General features: G+C 33.5%; 1 protein-coding gene across 1 annotated transcript in view; it reads left to right on the forward strand.

Annotated features, from left to right (window-relative positions):
* Positions 1 to 19,765, forward strand: part of LOC149424999 (atrial natriuretic peptide-converting enzyme-like) — a 94,255-nt gene that overhangs the window by 32,138 nt on the left and 42,352 nt on the right. Inside the window, exon 5 of the mRNA XM_089650899.1 lies at positions 19,471 to 19,623. Coding sequence (XP_089507025.1) covers positions 19,471 to 19,623 — 153 coding nt within the window. The remainder of the gene's footprint in view (positions 1 to 19,470; positions 19,624 to 19,765) is intronic.

The following is a 19,765-nucleotide window of genomic DNA, read 5'->3' on the forward strand; positions in this document are numbered from 1 at the left end:
TGCTCCCGATACATTCCAATAATCGATCGTACGCATTACTTCATATCGATATTTCTTTAGGTTATTACCAAAAATGTCAATACTGTAAAATTTTGTATTATATTGTGCACATATACGAGGAATCGGGGAACTTTTTCGAATGTTTGTTCTACAAGAGGGTAGATAAAATAAATCAGATTGTCGGGTTGATCTAGACGGAATATGAAGATTTATTAAATTGGTAAGTTCTGGTGAGTCCAGACCATTATTTAGGATTTTAAATAATAAGATTTGATCAAAAATTTGACGTCGTGTTTGGATGGAGTTAAAATTATGAAATTTAATGGATTCAGTAGAATTTGAGAAGTGTAAGTTTATGTAAATTATGAAGTAGACATTTTTAAGTACCTACCCATTTTAACAACTTTACAAAAGTTGTACCGATAATCATATCAAGCAGATAATGTGATTTATTTTATAGACAGTTAAGATACAAATAAGTTTTTTCATTAGCACAGGTGCCAATAATAAATCTTTATTTACGTAATTTGAATTCTACTTCTTATTAATCTTGTTTTTTTTTAATTTATTTAATTGTTTTATATCATATTGTTTAATTATATTAATTTAATTAGTAAACTTTTATCTACGTAAGTTTTGGTCATCATGCCTGTTTTATACCTATATATTTTTGAATTGTAAAAGTCGAGGACGACCTAGAAAGACTTAGCGCATTATCTCTACACTGGAATTAGATATGAAGTCGAATTTAAGTCGACATAATGTAGCTTTTTTAACAGTAACAATGTGGATTTCATGATAATACATGAAGTCAATGATATAAAAAGTTGGGGATGACCGAGGAAGACAAGAATCAAATAATTATTTATATATATGACTTGAAAGTGAATGGTTGAAGATGGCAAGGACATGGCACGATTAAGTGAAAGAAATACTGATTAAGTTATCAATAAGATAACATTATGTCAATAATAAAAATGCTCCCAGCAGTTATCAGGAATTCACCACTTTAAAACTTTACCCCAAACATGAACTCGTGTAAGTCCACAAGCAATGCCGGGTTAACGTCAGCTAGTACTAATAAAATAACAACGAACATATTGCACGAAACAAATATTTTGAAAAAAAGAGTTCATCAAATCACACATTTTTTCGAGCATAAAACCGGTAGGTTTATTCTAGAATATCTACGTCCAAATGGTCATATGGCCCATACCTTTTCGTGATTTTTTCCGTTCTAGGAAAAATGATCCGATTAAGCCAGCCGAATGAGCGGGTGACCAGTGAACCGGTTACTTACTAGATTTGCCAAATTTAGTGGGTAAATGATCACGTGATTCACTCCCGTCATCTCTTTAGGACCTTGGTACGCGTATTAGGGCTTTACCACAGACATATGAATATATAGACTAGAAATTAAAGATGAGGGGTAAAATCAACTGTTGAAGAACGAAGGGGGTAAAGCTGACTGTGATTCGTCAATAAATCAATCTGACAGTATATAGGCATCTCGCATTATAATATCACCATTTAGTTCTTAAAAGTAAAATCTGCTTTTGAATGAATAGACATTTTTACATGGGAGCGCAAATTACTCGCCACGTTATGAACAAATTTGCGAAGTCCGAATTCGGCAAAATAAATTTCTTCTATTTTCAGAGTCGAATATTTCGTTTACGTATTTAGTTAAGACACTTTTATAAATGTTCATAATTTACTTCCCAGCAACCAACCAGCTTTGTGTTTCGCGTCGAGACGTATCTCGATGTGATAGTATATGTTTCTACAACTGATCCATATTATACGATGTGAATATGCTTAAAATAAAGTAAAATAATGCTTATATATGGAATGTAATACGACAATTGGGTTTATTCTCTTTTTCACATCTATTTTTACAAGTTTTCATACCACAAGCCACCATTTTGCCGTGTTATTTCGTAAAATGAACCGATGATGCCTTGACCATAGTTCGCACAAGAATGATGACCTCACGTTTTCTAAATTCACTTGAGGCCATACGCGAGCACAGCCGGCTCCAATGGAACCGGTATGGGGAGTGGGGAATAATACGCTTTTAATCACTTAGGGCAGGTCTACTAATATTCATATGTCTATGGGCTTTACAGACTAATTATAAGAAACTCGGACGATGTTAGGAAATGATGACCATTATTTGAAATATTAGTAAGCAAGATATTTCAAATATAATATGTGAAATTAATCTCTGATGTTCTAATTAATCTGAGATCTCTGATCTATTTGAGAATTATTAGATTAATTTGCTTTCTCATTAGATTTTAGTTTGTCATTTACTTAATTGTTTATTATTTAATTTAGTATAATTAATAAGTAAACATACATCCACGTTTTGGGCATCATACTTGCTTTATGTTTTTGAATGAGAGAAGAAATCGGGGACGATCGAGAAAGACTTGACTCATTCTCTTTAAAAAAATTAAAACTAGTGTCTGTTTTCTATTTTTATTTTTTTTATTAGTTGCAATTGCAAAGTTTGTACATGATGTGGGTATAAAGTGTAATCAATATAAGTATAAATTTTTGTTCACAGTTCTCCTCACTAGGGTTTCCCGTTCTGAGGCAGCCTGTAGTTTTTAAACTTTTGTATTTAGTTGTCAAGTTGTCTTTACATCGTCTTCATAATGTTTGTAAGTTGAATATCAATTTACTCTCAGCCACGTTTTTACTTTTGTTTTAAATATATTCCTTTCCGTTATTTTTTGTTTGATTTGGTAGAACATTGTATAATTTTGGAGCATATAATTTAATTTTTCTCTGTTCAAAAGATGTGTTCAAACTGGGAGTAACCATTTTATTTTGGCTTATTGCTGTGTTTAACCCAAAATATCTGTATTAGGAAGAGTGTCTGTGGCGGGCAGGCGACATTTTTTTATATGCAAATCTACAGTTTTATTCCGAGATCAATGAAATTTTTAATAGGTGACCTTCAAAACCTGAGGAAGTAACTGACTACTTGATCCCACCCCCTCTTCCCACCCCTTTCAGGGAAAAAAATAATCCTGTTAAAAAATGATATCATGCCAACTTCTTAGTAAAATATTATTTCAGAATTTATCGAGAACATGTGTTCTTTTCCTAATAAACATCATGACGTCATGACGGAATGCGACAAAATATCAGTATGTCAATATCAATATTTGTATAAACCATGATTCTTTGTGAGGAACTATGTTAATTAAGTTAAAGGCCTGCAGTCCCGTTTTTAACAGGAAAACGAATAATTTGACCAGATGCTTTAATTAATTAACAGTATTTTATATCAGTAAGATATATTCGTGAAGCGTTTTGAAACTTCTTGATAAAATTTTACACACAAAATTACAGACTACATCTGATTTCATTGGGCAACGCCGTGCACTGTACTTCAACCAGTGTCTAAGTAAAAACATTAACAACTGTGTTTTCATTAGTGAAACTTCTCAGTGAGGTTTGGTGTCATGAAATTTGCAGTTTTTATAAATTCAAACAATTCCCAAAACCGTTGAAAAACCCCAATGTAAAAACAAAATATTGTGTCTTTTGTTTTTTGTTCAGCTTATGACAGTTCAATTAAACAATTAAAACATAAAACCGCAAATGCATTCAAAATAAATTAAAAGTTATTTTCAGTGAGTCACCAAGATTAAATGAGTAATTCTTTGAATTCTCGGAGGCTGCACAACGCATAGTGCACGTGGAGCAAAACCCTCTCGGAGGCGAACGTCTTCAATCTATAGTCTACACGGGCAGCGCTAAAGCCTTCAATGCCGAGTCCATCACAGGAGAATATAATATAGAAGCCTTCTAAACTCTACAACAGTCAGTCTACACGAGCGCCGAAGGCCAGGACCACGGGACAGTGGGATTAAAGTTAATTTGTTGTACTGTCGACCTAACTACTATAGTGGTGGTCAAAATGAGTTATTTTGCTCCTATGTGATGTACTATCCACCTGACTCGTATCGTGGTGGTCGAGAGGACTGACGGCCTCCCGGGGAGTAAGCGTCTTGACTAGGAATCCGGAGGTGGCGGTTTCAAATCCTGGCGTGTGCAAGTAAATTTTATTTAATGAATTTGTGTTATTTCACAATGCGGCTATAAGACCACCATTCAGAATTGAAACATTGCTTGAAATGTCTTTAGCCATGTTTGGTAACCAGATCTGAATAGTCTGGTACTTTCCCACCTTCTTCTTCTCCTTTCTCTTTTTTTTCCTACAACCTTAAGCTCCACAACATACAACATAGTCTCAATGGCTCAACACGGTTTGGAGCTGTTTGGTCCTAGACGCTGTACTGTCGACCTAACTAGTGGTGGTCAAGAGCAGTTCTAAATAGTATCGCGGTGATCAATAGTAGTAAATTTGCTCCTAACTAACTAATTTGAACCAATGATATTCCAGATTATGGACGCTGTGAGTGATGGTTCCAAACTATGGTTCCAGAAGGAGAACGAACGGCAACATGGCGTAATACCTCAGCGGTCTAAAAATATAATAAAATTAGCGGTGAGAATCTTACAACACATATTTAAAAAAAATAGAAGTAGAGGAGATGTACCGAATATAAAATAGTTTGGGTATTACACCTTAAAATCTTTGGAAACATAGTTATGTAACTTAAAATGTGATATTTAAATAATATTAAACGCGACGCGTGACAGTTTAGTACTAAAACTACAAAATAGAAAGCACTACAATTAACATACTTTTGCTTTTCACTTTGAGATTTTTACGGCGTGTCTATAATATATATTGTTACTTCATTAATTTTTGCACACATATAGTGGTTTAAATTGATTGAAAATAGTTTGGAACACCCTCCCACAGTCCCCTTTTACTCTACAGAAGTCTTACAACACAGTACACAACCACCCAAATAAGAATATCTTTCAAATGATTCCACTGTTTAAATGTATACAAAATAAGGTAATGAAGTTCAAAAAATTATTTGAAAAATCAATAACTCCTTACAGAATTAAAATCATTATTATTTTCGTAAAATTCACAGGGCATCACGTATTTATTGTACAGTAGAAGAAGTATATTGTATAGTAGTTTGAGTGTAGTGTTCGCCGTGATTACTTATCCCCCGGGGAGCGGTTCGCTGCCACTAACTGCGCGGTATTATATGGTTACCAAGGCTTAGTTTCCTCGCTGCGAGTATCTAGAACGGCACGTGTATCGGCAGTATCGGCTATCGGCTATCGATACTACACAGGTTGTAGGGTTCACGTGATAGGTACGTTTACGTTTCACCGTGAGAAAACAAAAGAGATCTCGAAATTTCTAAGGCAATATTCTGCATAGGATTAATGAAGATATAGGTTTTTTTTTATCATTTAAATGTTCAGCGTTATAATAATATGGTCAGCTATAAAATACTTTTTGCTGGCAAATAGTCAGTTGAGCAGCCACTTGTGGTCAGCAAGTAGAACAAGATTGATCAGCAAATCTAACCACGTATTGATCCTGATATATTTTCAATGTCAACAAAAATACTATGATTTACCTATTTGACATATGAAAGGACACCAATAAAGGGGTTTGTTCGAGTCTTAAATTTAAGTAATTCTTATGAATTTGTAACCACATTTTTTTAGACCGATACCACGGATATAAGTTATTTATATTTAAGATTAATAAAAACAGGAACTTACCCTTAAGGCGATGCCATACGTAGTAATGCAAAATCATGTGTTTTTGGTTTGAAAAATTGGTCGCCTAAAACCTTTCAGATGATTTAATTAAATACTGCGAGTAGAACATATTTCGGCCTTTAAAATAATCAAATATTTTTTAAATAAATATTTTTAGCCCAGAAAAAAATAATGTATAAGGCCTATGAAAACTGCTTTAAAGTTCAAAATCTCCTACTTACGAACCCATTTTCGGTTATGATTTTATTGTATAATGTGTCAAATTAAGTTGTTTATAAAATGATCGGAAAAAAATAAATATTTATGCCTGAACATCCACAAAATAAAATAAAAGGCACTTTTTGGCCATGTTTTTTTCTTGCATAAATCAAAACAGGTGGATGGTGTTAAGCGGGAATTTAAACCTTATCGCCATCTACGTAAGGGTTGTTATTGGTAGCGGCTCAATTTAAAATATTACACGACGCGACGTAGTGCATCGCCTTAAAAGACCTTTCGCAAATCGGTTTGAAAATTTTTGAAAACGTTTTTGTAATTATAAATTGAGCTGAAAGCATCAGATCTTATTTTCTACACTACAAATTAGTAATTTACTTAGGGATTCAATTAGAAATATCTTAGATTTTATTAATATGTTAATCAGAATTAATTAAAATAAACTCTGCGGAATGATCAATTCTTTAGGCCTGCTAGAGCAAATTCGACCATAGGTCCATCCAGTACCTCTGGCTGGTCGCCGAATATTTTTGTACTCGCCTTCTTCACTTACGTCGTTAGGATTCCTACTCTATTTTAGAGTATTTGCTAGGGAAAATTCGACCGTAAGTTCGTCCAATACGCCGGGGCCGTGCGACGCATATTCTTGTACACGTCTTCTCCACTTACGTCGTCGTTGAGATACCAACATTATTTTAGGGTATTGTGTCGTCTTAAACGCCGATTCTCGGTCCATTTCAGCTTTTGAACAAATATGATGCCATTGCCACGGATAAAAATGAGTATTGCGAATCTCTCTTTAAATTATTGGGAATCTGGTTAAAAACGGGGTTATAGGCATTTCATAAACATCAATTAAATTCCCAATACTTCGGAACACATGTTGATGCACGTGCATTTGCCTTTATAATAATTATATAATGAACACATGCGAAAAAAAATTATTTTTATTTTTTATTTATTGATTTTATTTTAGTAAGTTGTACATTTAAGTTTACAAATGACTAATTAATTATTACATATAAATATACTATGTTTTTTTTTCTTGCTTGATGTGGCTCCTACACAACATCTTGAACTTTTCAATTGGGGCAGACTTAAGGTTTTCCGGCAGCGCGTTATAGTATTTCATCCCTTTATATAATATACTATTCTGGGTATTCGCTTTGTCCTTTGGTAGCCTGATTTGATTGCACGTCCTAGTTTTATGTTTGTGTATGTCCTTGTTGTATACAATTTTATTCGAAAAATATTTGGGTAGCAGGTTGTTTACTATTTTGTGTCAAAATATCATCGTGTTCAAGGTCAACATCTGTTTCACCGTTAGCCAATTTAGTTCGTTTAAAATTTTATTTACTTTTGAATACCTATTTCGTCTGAGTATTATTCTCATCGCCCTATTTTGGAGAATTTGAAATTTATTTTGCTCTCGGTCGTTACACAGGAAAAGGATAGTTGAGCAGTAATTAAAATGTGGAGCAATAATGGAGTTATAAATGGTGATTGCAGTTTTTTCGGACAGTTTTTGGCGAATTATTTTAGGATTTTCATGAACACGTGTTCCGAAATCACGATAATATATTCGTCATTTACATAAATGTTACATGAAAACTATTAATTTATTCGCTAACCCGTTTTTAACCGGATTACTAATCATTTAAAAAGATTTTTAATAAATTAGCAATACTCATTTTTCTCCGTGTACATACATTTATATTTTTGTAAAACACCACTAGATTATAGCTGCCATATATAATTAGATGGACAGAGAAATCCGAGATGTCATGTGTCTTAAACATTAAACTACGGAGGTAGTCTATAAATTAGGGACTGCGATTGCAAGTTTTGTTTGTTTGGATTGTTGGTTTGGCGAGTTTCCAATAAATATTATTATTATTATGTATACAAAACTAAGCCACTATCCACTTTGCAGATCTCTGATAAAATACGGCGATTCAAGTAGCTATCTACCAACGCTGCGCAGGTAAACTTTAGTTATTTGCTTTATGACCTAAGTGAGATAATGTTTTGGTTTCCTAACGGTTTTGAAAGATTTTCTTCTTCCTATGGTTTTAAATATAAAATGGATGCAACGAATAGAATAGATACAGTTAATGAGTTTATAGTTAGTTAGAAAGTTAACCACTCCAGCCACGAAGTGCGGTATCTGTCACGAAACATCAAGAGCCATTGAGTCACATTGTGCTATATCTGTCACCAATTGACGCATCCTCACGTACTCATACAAGTCCTTCTATTTTCTTTTCTATTATGGTTAGATATAATATACAAACGGTAAAGTCTTAGAATAAAGAACACCAAGCTCTTTGTATATAAAAGTTTATATTTTTACGATACAAAATTTGAAATTAAATATCAAACTGAGATATTTCAAAATAAATCTCTTATCTGGCAGATTTTGTACTGGTAAGTAACATGATATTGTGTTGTCTGGGCCCGAGGGGAATAGTTTTCTGTGAAGACCGCTAGAGTTCTAACTGCTCCCAAATGTCTTGAGCCAGCGGAACTATGGAGTTCCCATTGGGTTATGTCGTAAAATACTTAATACTTATATTATTTTAAAGAATTAATTGTAAAATAATACAAATTAAGTACTAAATTAAATAAAATATGTTTGCGCCCTCCGTAATTTGAACCTCTACCTCTGGATTCGTAGTCAAGGATCTAAATCGCTCGTCGAGAGGCCGTCAATGTCCTTCAGTGGCCATTAATTGCTGTCAATGAAATACAATAGGAAATGGATTTTTATCATTAAATATGTAATGTTATTAACTGTAATAACACAAACCACACAAGAATAAGCAGAATATTTTATAAAATAAATTACAAATCACAAACCGTGATTATTTATACGTTACGCTACGTTACAAGAAACAATGTCCAAAATTGGATCAATTTTAAAAACACTTGTTAAAACAACACTCTCTGAAAACTCGTAATCCTTTGTGTCACTTGCAGTGAAAACATTTTATAATTCGCCTCCCATCAACTTTAAAAAATACAGATATATATATATTTGTATATCTCTTTTCAAACCTCTTTGTTGTTTTACCTTCAGCTAGAAATTCAATTACAACATCCCTTTTTTAACCGACTAACGAAATTTGCCGTAATTTATTTTCACGGAGTGTCCTTCTGGCCTTCCGCCAGCCTTTGCGGTCTTATTTGAAATAATTATTGTTTTCCTGGTTGCGTACGGAAAACAAGAAATTACTTATTGCTGGCGGAAATATTCGCTCCTTTGTTGAAGAATGCTCATTCCTTTGATTGCCTTTTAATATAAAGAAAAAGAAATACGCAAAACTTTGGAAAAAAACCTTGATATTTAGATAAATATCTCCGCGAAGGATATTGTTTGCTAAAATACGGAGAAAACTTTCTGATAAAAAATATGAACAATTTATTAAGAATCTTTTGAAAATATACGAATTCTTGTTAAAAACGGGATTCCAGGCCATTAACGAATGAATTTATAGGTATCCCGATAAACTTTAAGTAAAATACCAATGTGTCGTCACGATTTCCGAATACGTGTCCATACGTAGCATAACATTTTTGCATGTCTTCATAATATATTATTAAGACAAACGCAAGGGGACGAATACATGTTCTTATATTATTATGAATTTACTAACACTTTAGCAGTCCCGTTTTCAAGAGGCTTACCAATAAATTGAAGAGATTTTTAATAAATCAGCATTACTCAGCGCCCTTTGGGTAATTTCTCACGAAAACGGCGCTATGTAAATTAGCCAAATATTATTATTACTCATTTTTCTCCGTATAGAAATATCTTGTGTAGGATAATGGCATTAAAGAGATTTTTTCCAATTGTTTCTGGCTTTCAAGAGTTTTCTAGGACATCATACCAAATTATGGACAGAGGGAAGGTGAATTTAAATATGAATTTTGTTTGGAAAATTGTTGTAGTGCAAATTTCAAAATTATATCGAGGATTCAAGTCGAATTCAGACTTAAAAGAGATGAGATATTGAACGTAAGGGAGGCAATTTCAGATAAGACTTGATAGAAAAGAGAATATTTGTTCAGAGAGAGACAACCAAAACGTATATTATCGAAGTTACCACTTCTAGACAAAAGGATGTACAACTCTGAGGAGTCAAGCACGTGAATTTTGAAAAGATGAGAAGGAACGGAACAGTGTCCAATCCTCATTCGAATAAGTGAAAAAAAATATTTTTTAGAGAAATGGGGGAGTTGTTGATACCATGGTTTTGATGGGATAGTCTTTTTTATTGAGGCCTTGCAGGCTCCCTTGGATTGACTAGCAATATGCCAATACTCTGAACAAACATTGCGGTATCTATCGGAGGATGGAAAAAAATGTCGGATAGGGGAATGTGGTTTACAAGGGTAACAATGGGGTTGGATGCTTCTTGTTTTGCCAAGGAATCCGCATTATCATTATCCACGGATGCCAACGTGACCAGCAATCCAAATCAGAGTTACGGTTTTACCAGAGCTTTGAATGGTGGCTATCAGCACTCGAATAAGGTATACAAAGTGATCATCATCATTGAAGAATTATTTCAGCGAATAAATTTGGGTTTCGCAATCTTACTAATTATATAATGCCTTGAATTACATAAACAAATTCAATTAACGACGGGTTGTTTCGCAACATTCGAACAATTCGTCAAATTTTCTAGTTCTGTGAAGGTTCTATTCAAGTTTTGTTATTTTTTCAGTTTTGTGATGCAACTAGCCAATAATGATATAATAATAGAACTTGAATAGAACCTTCACAGAACTTGCAAATAAACTTTGAATTTTGATATATGTTTTAACATCACACAGTGAATTCGACTTATTTAACTCGGCACCTCATATCTCCAAATCTAAAATCAATAAATAACATTCACACAAGATGTATCCACCCTCCCCCCCCCACCGCCATTATCACAACAGGCTATTGTAACTCGTTTTTCTATTATATCCACTAATAATTAAGAACCATCGTTATTATATAAATATTTTACCATTTCTTACAAAATTTTGTAGCTGTTGATTTTCTGAATAAAATAACTCTTTTGTCGAAGTACTATTTAATTTTTATCTTACGAAAAACAATGAAACAGCAAATAAAAATTCATTCAGAAAATTTGACAACTAAACGTAGGGTTAATATTTTCCTAGCTCATTGTTGAAAATAGTTGAGATGACCTTGAAATTTCCTGCAAAAAAATCACGATTTGATAAGCTCACCGATTAAGGATTTTTTGTAATTAAAAAATAACTTTTCTGCTTTATAATTAAGCTGCTAGGTACTCGTATTTTCGTCTTAATAATTGTTGGTGATTATAAAATGTAAACCATTGAATATAATAATAATATATCTGTATACATCTTAAGGTCTTATAACCGATTGATTTCTTAATTTCAACAACACGATAATCGGATTCAATTTACCTACTTAGAATGACTTGCCCCTTACTAATAAACCGATTTTAAGTTTTAAACAGCTGATAAACATCCATATACCATACATTAATGATTGTTTATAAGTTGGTTGAAATTTAAAACGAAAAGTGTTCGAAGATTGATCGAAGTGACGAAAATTGGAGCATTACTATTTTAATAAACGTATTTTAAATTGTATACAACTGTTTATCAACCATTTATGTATGGCAAAAGGTTGTTTATCAGTTGTATCCGTTGTTGTCAGTAAGGCCCTGAGTGTACATACAGAAATGCTCGAAATTTTCTAGTACCGCAAGTGAAGGGAAAAAAAATATTTCCCAAAAACGCCTTATTCGTCAACCATCTACCGCGGCTTTTTATTATACCGTATAATGATGAAATTATTTCTACCAAAATGTCCAATAAAGGCACATTTCAGCTTCATTTTGAGGGATCTGGAAAATAGGTCAAAATTTCAACACGAGTTGGCGTTCAAACAGGGAGAATCTCATTTCGGAGATTGAGTTGCTCCGGCGCTCAACATATAAGTAGGGCTACATTAGAGTGGGCCGTCAATGTATAGATAGAGGAAAAGTGGGGCTTTTTTGTGAATTGAATTTGAAAATTTTATCTTAGACACTTTCTGTATGTAGTTTAATAAGGTTAGAATCTCTGATTATGAAAACAAAGATTGATGTCAAACACGTGAAAACAGTTTGAAACATCAGTGATAATTAGATTGATTAAAATGCACGGAGAAAAATGATCTTGTTAAAAAAGTTATAGAATGCCATTTTCCTGATAAAATATTAGTCATTCAGAATATATCTAGAACACGTGTTCTTTTCCTAATAGATATCATGACGGACTTCGACAATGTCAGTATGTCAATATCAATAGTATTTGTATGAACACATGTTCCGCCGTCCTCATAAAACATTCGCTTATGACCGATTAATTCGATACAGGACTGCAGTCCCATTTTTAACAGCAAAACAAATAATAATTTGACCCGATTTAAAAAAAAAACAACAGTTTTTCATATCAGTAAGTTTTCTCCGTGTGGCAGTCAGGAAATGAGTTTCACCAGCACAATGCAAAGCTACAGTCTTCTTGATACAGGAAGGTTTTGAATTAAAGTATTGGTCTCAGCCGAATATATTTTTAATTCTATTTGTATCGCATTTGAAGTTTATACTCGTCAATATAATATTAACTCTTTGAAGCATAAGATAATACTAATAAATCTAAACAAAACACGAAATAGATCAGAACACTATAAAGAAAATAATATAAAGATAACGGTCCCAAATGGGAATCGAACCCAAGATATTTGTCTTACTGGGACAACGCTTCTAACCACTCGGCCATTGAGACCGGATATTTTTAACGTCATTTTAGTCGATCTCATATTTCAATATCAGAATTAACAATATGATCTTTAACATCCTACATTTTTTGGGTGCTATATATTTCTACGATTACAAAATTCAACAAGAATTTATTTGTAACCTACAAAGATAGTGTCTCAGATACAATCGGATATGATTTTTATTTATTTAATACCAATTGTTTTTTTCTGCAAGCCTAGAATAAATATTTCAATTTATTGGAATAACTTTTCAGAATAACTTTTGAATCATTATTGAAGTAATGAATATAATATTAAATCATTGTAAAATATTATAATAAATCTAAACGTAACATGAACAAGTCAAAGAAAATAAAAAATAAAAATTCCGGTCGCAACTCGGAACCGAACCCATTTTCTCTGTCTTACAATGCCACTCTCCATAAGGTGAGCTCCAGGAGCTCGTGTTTATGGGAGTAGTAAGTATATACAAAAATAAAATGATGTTTAAAAGGTGATGTGTAAACAGTATTCAAAGTCTTATTCAAAAACTACAACTAATTCAATATACAAACAAACAATATTCAATCTTCAAATTAACAGCAAACACAATTCAATATACACAATTTAATAGGTACCTATTATGAATTTTAAATTGTCATTACTTCTAAAAAATGTCTGACGACCCACCCTAGCCTACATGTTGTTTCGTTTGTGAAATGTTTTGTTTTTCAATAAGCGAGGGTGGTTTCCCGTTATTTGTGTTTTTATGTGTTTACCCGAATAAGCTATGTATGTTTGAACGTGATTTGCTTACTCGGATGGAAATTATTGACATGCTGATTTGATTCGGTGCCACAGTACATATCTACTGTTTTTGTTTCGAATAAATTAGTCACTTATTTCAGGAAAACATGAATCTTGTCGCATTTTCAAATGCACAGTACTTAAGTGTTTTTCGTTTGTTTTAGTGATTTGTATATGTTTAGTAAAAAAGTACCAACTGTCTTGTGTCAATAGGACCCTGACATTCCCAATTTAATTGGTGAATGATTGGTGCTATCACACTGAAAATGCTTGCACGTTCTTCTTTTCAATTATTGCCTCAAATTGTTTTTAGAAACGATTAACACCTTAAAAATGTAATATATAATACATTTTGAATGAACCAAATTAAGGCATATTGTGAGTTTGGACGAAGTGAGTTTGGGAAGGAGGTAGAGTAGAGGAAGAATGAAAAATGTCTAGTTCTTCATATTTAATAAACATAACTGACGGCCTGTGTGGTCGAGGGATAAGGCTCCCAGGGGGTGCGCAGGTAAAATTTATGTGATTAATTTGTGTTGTTCACAATTGATTAAAAAATAATAATGTGTAGTATCGCCTCGGTGTAAAACCATTATTCAAAATTGAAATATTGCTTGAAATGTCTTTAGCCGTGATTGGTGACCAGATCTGAATGGCAAAGTAAATTCCCACTTTCCTTTTCTTCATATCTTTCTCCTCCCTAATACCTACATATACCGATTGGGGATGCTATAGTCTCACTGGTTCCAGATTATTGGAAGCAGTTCTTAGTGGAGAACGGACTAATTTACTTTTCGATGTAACTAAACCGAAAAAGGTCTTGAGAAAACAGAATCTTTCACGTAATATGAGTCAAAGTTAAGATTGTTGAAATTTTTTATTAATTATCACAATATCATTTATCGATCAACCATGCCAGATACACTGGTTTGCCTATATTATATTATTTACTTCGGTCTTTCGCAATTCCTCTTTTACCTCGCATCACAACTGAATCTTTTTCCCAGCTTTGTTTTCGGTTTACCAAGACAATTTCCTTTCGTAATTACCGAAAGATTTTTTTATGGCAGCCGTTCTGTTGGCGTTCTATAATAGCCCAAGCCAAGTAACTCATCTAGAATTTATGATTTATTTTTTTTTTATTTTTTTTTTATTTATTGTTTTTATTTTAGTAATTTGTACATTTAAGTTTACAAACGACTAATTAATTATTACATACAAATACACTATGTTTTTTTTTCTTGCTTGATGTGGCTGATTGGGCGACATTATACTCCTATATAGGCATTAAGCGTTATGTCAGTTTTACTGTGTCCAGATATGGATGTAATCGATAGATACAAATCGCAAGTTTCCGAAATCTGCAGTGATACTACATGGGTAGGCAGAGATGACGGACTGCCAAACAACTCGGTAATGGCACACACTCCTTGCCTCATTCAAATTAGACGTGGGCTAACATGAACCTAACTAACTTATCAACTTGCCGTTTCCCGCATGGTTAGGCAGAGATGACGAACTGCCAAACAACTCGGTAATGGCAAACACTCCTTGCCTCATTCACATTAGACGTGGGCTAACATGAACCTAACTAACTTATCAACTTGCCGTTTCCCGCATGGTTAGGCAGAGATGACGGATTGCCAAACAACTCGGTAATGGCACAGACTCCTTGCCTCATTCACATTAGACGTGGGCTAACATCAACCTAACTAACTTATCAACTTGCCGTTTCCCGCATGCGTAGGCAGAGATGACGGACTGCCAAACAACTCGGTAATGGCACACACTCCTTGCCTCATTCACATTCTTACACCGTATTATGAATAATCTTTTATTATTCTGACTCTTGACATGACCCGACTCAAGTATCTAATACATCGTGCCATGTCTTTCTCGGGGGACCCCTACTTCTTCTACCATTCACATTTGCATCAAATAACCTCCTTACACTCCCTTATTCGTTCATTCAAGCTACATGCCTAAACTATCTGAGCGTTTTTAATATTTATGTTGAGGGATCAGTAGGATTTATAGGCCCTGTTAAGAGTATTATCTAGCCGAGCCCTCTGATATGAAAATATCTGGAGTCGGTGAATTATTTTCCCATTTGATCTCTGGTGTGTTGACGTGTTGTTCTTGTATTGTTTTGTATTTATTTTACTTATATAATGCACTTGCATAATGTTGGTTGACTAGATGATCATTTGTGGAAAAGTGTGTGGAATCGCTTAGTTTTTCCTGTAGGAAAGATTTAACCCGGACATAAAATCGGATGATTTAAAAACTAATAATAAGATTAACTGTCTCTTTCTTTCTGTTACTGTGTTCTCATTGTTCCTTTAAATTCTATTTTATATTTTATCTCAGTCCATATTATGTTATATAAGCACACACAATGTATGTTTAGGTTAATTTAAATGAGTGATGATCAAAGTTATTATTTTATTTAATTTACTTAAATTTCCCAGTTGCATGAACACGACCCCTCTTGCCAAGGATCTTAATAGCTGTACCACAGGGGTCGTTAAAAACGGAACTACAGGCCTTTAACGTATAAATTGATAGAGTTCCTAACAAAGTGTCAGTTGAAAGTGAATGTTTTATGTGGACAGCAAATATTGATTTTGTTATTGACACACTGATATTGTCGCATTCCGTCATAATATTTATTAGCAATAGAATACGCGTTCTCGATATATTCTGAATGACTAATATTTTATCATAAAAATGGCATGCTATTAATTTTTTATCAAGATCATTTTCTCCGTGCAATTAAATTATTATTTGTCAAATATAAAAAGACTGATAATAAATACTACATATTTTACTATATACCCAAATATCCTTTTATAACTTCGTACAACATTGCAAATAATATATTATCAATATAATACTTCGGTGATAGGATTAATCGCGAAAACAGATCATTTCCCACCACCCCCCCCCCTATCTACCTCGTATCTTATTTCCCATTGCTATATTCAATACACAGCCTCCCTTGTATAAGGTAACCCGGGCAACTCCGGGTTCTGACGAGCAGCCCCATTGTGCGCTTGCACATAGTAAGCCGAAAATCATTTTACCTATTCACAGAAACTAACTAACACCATACGCACAGTACGAGTACATTATACACAATTGAATACAGTACTAAATAAGAGTAATATTTATGTGTATTTAAATTGTACAAAAAACTGTTATTAAATACCCTTTATTTTTATTATTTATTAGGATACATATATACACATATTTTGATACAGAAATTTAAAGTAACATATTAGGCCAAATAATATTATGGGATATTGGATATGTGTATAGAGATATTAATACAATGAAAAATACAACGTACGTCGAGAATAAGATGTAATGCATGCGTGAATACATTATGGTCTAGTCAACATTAGTTTCTAACTAGGCAGTGCCAGCTCTAAGAAACAAATGGCTTTAATTTTTGTTGTTTAATACGTACCTAATATCAACATGTAAATTAAAAAAATTATATTAATTTATAATACTTAAGTAATCATGCCAAAGGCCAGATAAAATAAGGAAATATAAGAAAAAAAATAAAAGAAAAGAATTAATAGCGAAAATAATGTTGTCGATATAAACTACCACACCGCTACTTTGGTTGATGTGTGATATAAATTATAGCCCAAAATTTGTTTGTGCGTTATAGGAATCACTAAGGATGGATTGTTTCACAGAATTTGAACGTTCGTTTTCGTTTTCTGTGAAAGTCCTATTCAAGTTCTGTTATTATATCATTATAGGCTAATTGCTTGACAGAACTGAAATAATAACAGAACTTGAAAAAATATTTCGCAGAACTTGAAAATTAACTTTGAAATTTGAAGAATTGTTCTTTAATCTGCATTCAGTGAATATTAGGATATGAAACTTTACGACAGATTTTGTATCGTACAAAAATATAAGAAAGTCGTACATTTTTTTATAGTTCTAATGTTCTGATGTATAATGTTAATTTTACCTAACCCCAATCGAATTGCATAATTTTATCATTATTTCATCATGTCCGTATACAATTAGAATTTAAAATTAGTTGTTGTTTACTTGGTGAAGTTTTAAAACTGTTTTATTTTGTGTATTATAAGTACCAGTAATAGGAGATAGGTAATGACATAACCGCAATCACTGGTACTTAATCTGTGGCATTTTATCATTCAGAAAAGTAGGTACAAAAAAGAATAAGTATAGAGAATCGAAGACTATTTGAATTTCACTTTTGTTTTCTATAATGAAGGAATGCAAATCTTTGAAGTGGAAATTAACCCACTTCCCAGTATCCGATCGAGTTAAAACTTGACAGATAGACTCGACTGTCGATGACAATGCGTTCTATCAAGGTGGCATTCAAGAACACAATTGCGGAAAAATATCAATTTTTCTGAAATTCGATGTCATTACAGCAATTGAAATACGCCATAAATGTCGGTCTAATCTTAAATTATCTTAAAAATATTTGAAAATATAAGTATGTATATCGCAAGAAAAATTTTGTTTTTTGCGAATTGATTTTTTTTTGAGTGGTTGAATGCTATTTTTTAGTACTGTAGTATTGTTTTAATTCAATATGGTAAGTCCGGGGGAGTTGGCCATAGTTTTTTTATTACACATTTTTCTTTAGCGTAGCAAATTATTCATTACATAGTTTATCAAAACTTTATTTATTTTAAAACATACATAGTAGTACAATTTTGAAAAGAGATAAAGGGTGAAAAAAATAACAACATAAAAACTGGACTGACTGGAGTATCTCGCAGAGATGGCCATACCTAATTGTTATTTTTTTCTTTTGATTTTTTTTCTTCATTTTTTAACGACAAGTCCTTACGACCGCGTGTATGGTAAATGTCAGAAAATTCTGTGCAGTGTTCATGCAATATACGGTATCCAGTCTTTTCAGTTCTGTTATTTTTATATTTTTTTATAGTCGGAGGCGGTTTACTTACGTTCCCCGCGAGCACTTAGGCCATAGACCCATTGTACTATCTCCCATTTTACCTCATTCCCTTGCCAGTAACCCGGTCCCTTTTATGAAGCCAGAGCTGTCATTGGATATGTGGCGATGTCTTCTGGTTCCACACTGTGTCTTCCCAGGTATCTGAGCCTTATTCCCAGCAGAGCGGGACATTGGCACCATAGGTGAATTGGAATCTCTTCCTCCTCTTCACATTTCCTACAGATGTTGGTGTTTTCCACTCCCAACAGTTGCACGTGTCTCTTGAGATGGCAGTGTCCCGTTAATAGTCCTACCAGTTCTGTTATAGTTCTCTCCGTATTTATTTCAAATCGTAACTGCTCTTTCGTCCAGTTGCCAAGAAGACCTTGCGCTTGTATTTGTTAGGCATCGGAAAAAAAAGAAGAAACCAACATTCTGTAATTTTTAAAAGGACGGAATACATACGTACACATATGGCCATCACACTTTTAGAAAAGATTGCCATCTCACACGATTATAAGGTTTAGATGGCCACCCTAATAATCTGAGCCAAACATAATTATGACACTACCGATTTTTAGATTAGACACACGTCACAACACATGTCGCTTTATAAATAGGTGGTTAAAAAATTTGTCCACACAAAAATATATAATAAACAAGATGCCGAACAATTCGACTTGAAAATAAAATGATGTAACACTAAATAAAACATTTAATTACTAACTTATTCTTGTTTCCTGGCGACAAAAATGCAAACGTTCGACGTTGTCATCACGGCGAGTCGTACTAACGTGCATGCGGAGTCATCTGTTATTAAGATTTGGAATTAAGGCTCCGGGCTAACTTCGAAAATCGTATTTCGATGAAAAATTATTAAAATTTCAACAGTCCGGCAGCCCGCTGACTAGAGCGTTCATTTCAAAGAGTTGGAAAACAAAACTGCCGTTGCCGTTAAATACAGAAAATTTCATAAACTTTACAGTACTTTTTATTTTGTTTTTTACAGAGACCATGCGCCGTTGCGGCTTTTTCCTGGATGTGTTCGGGCTTACAATGCCGGAATACCTCCAGTGTGACTACTTCCCCGAAACCACCGACACGGATGTTTGCCTCGGCCACAGGGAGGTGCGAGAGGCTAGGCTTCGCGCGCAGAAACCAGGTAATTTCCTCAACTTACCCACTGCCCAATTCACTCATTTACTCGTAACCATACATCATTTTAACGAGGGAGATGGACCATGAACCATTTTTTCTACGAATTCGCGCGAACAAAAGTCTCATCAACTGCGTTCATCTTTACT

The sequence above is a fragment of the Hesperophylax consimilis genome, chromosome 3 (genome assembly GCF_061612785.1).
Source record: "Hesperophylax consimilis isolate HC1 chromosome 3, BYU_Hcon_1.0, whole genome shotgun sequence".
NCBI lineage: Eukaryota > Metazoa > Arthropoda > Insecta > Trichoptera > Limnephilidae > Hesperophylax > Hesperophylax consimilis.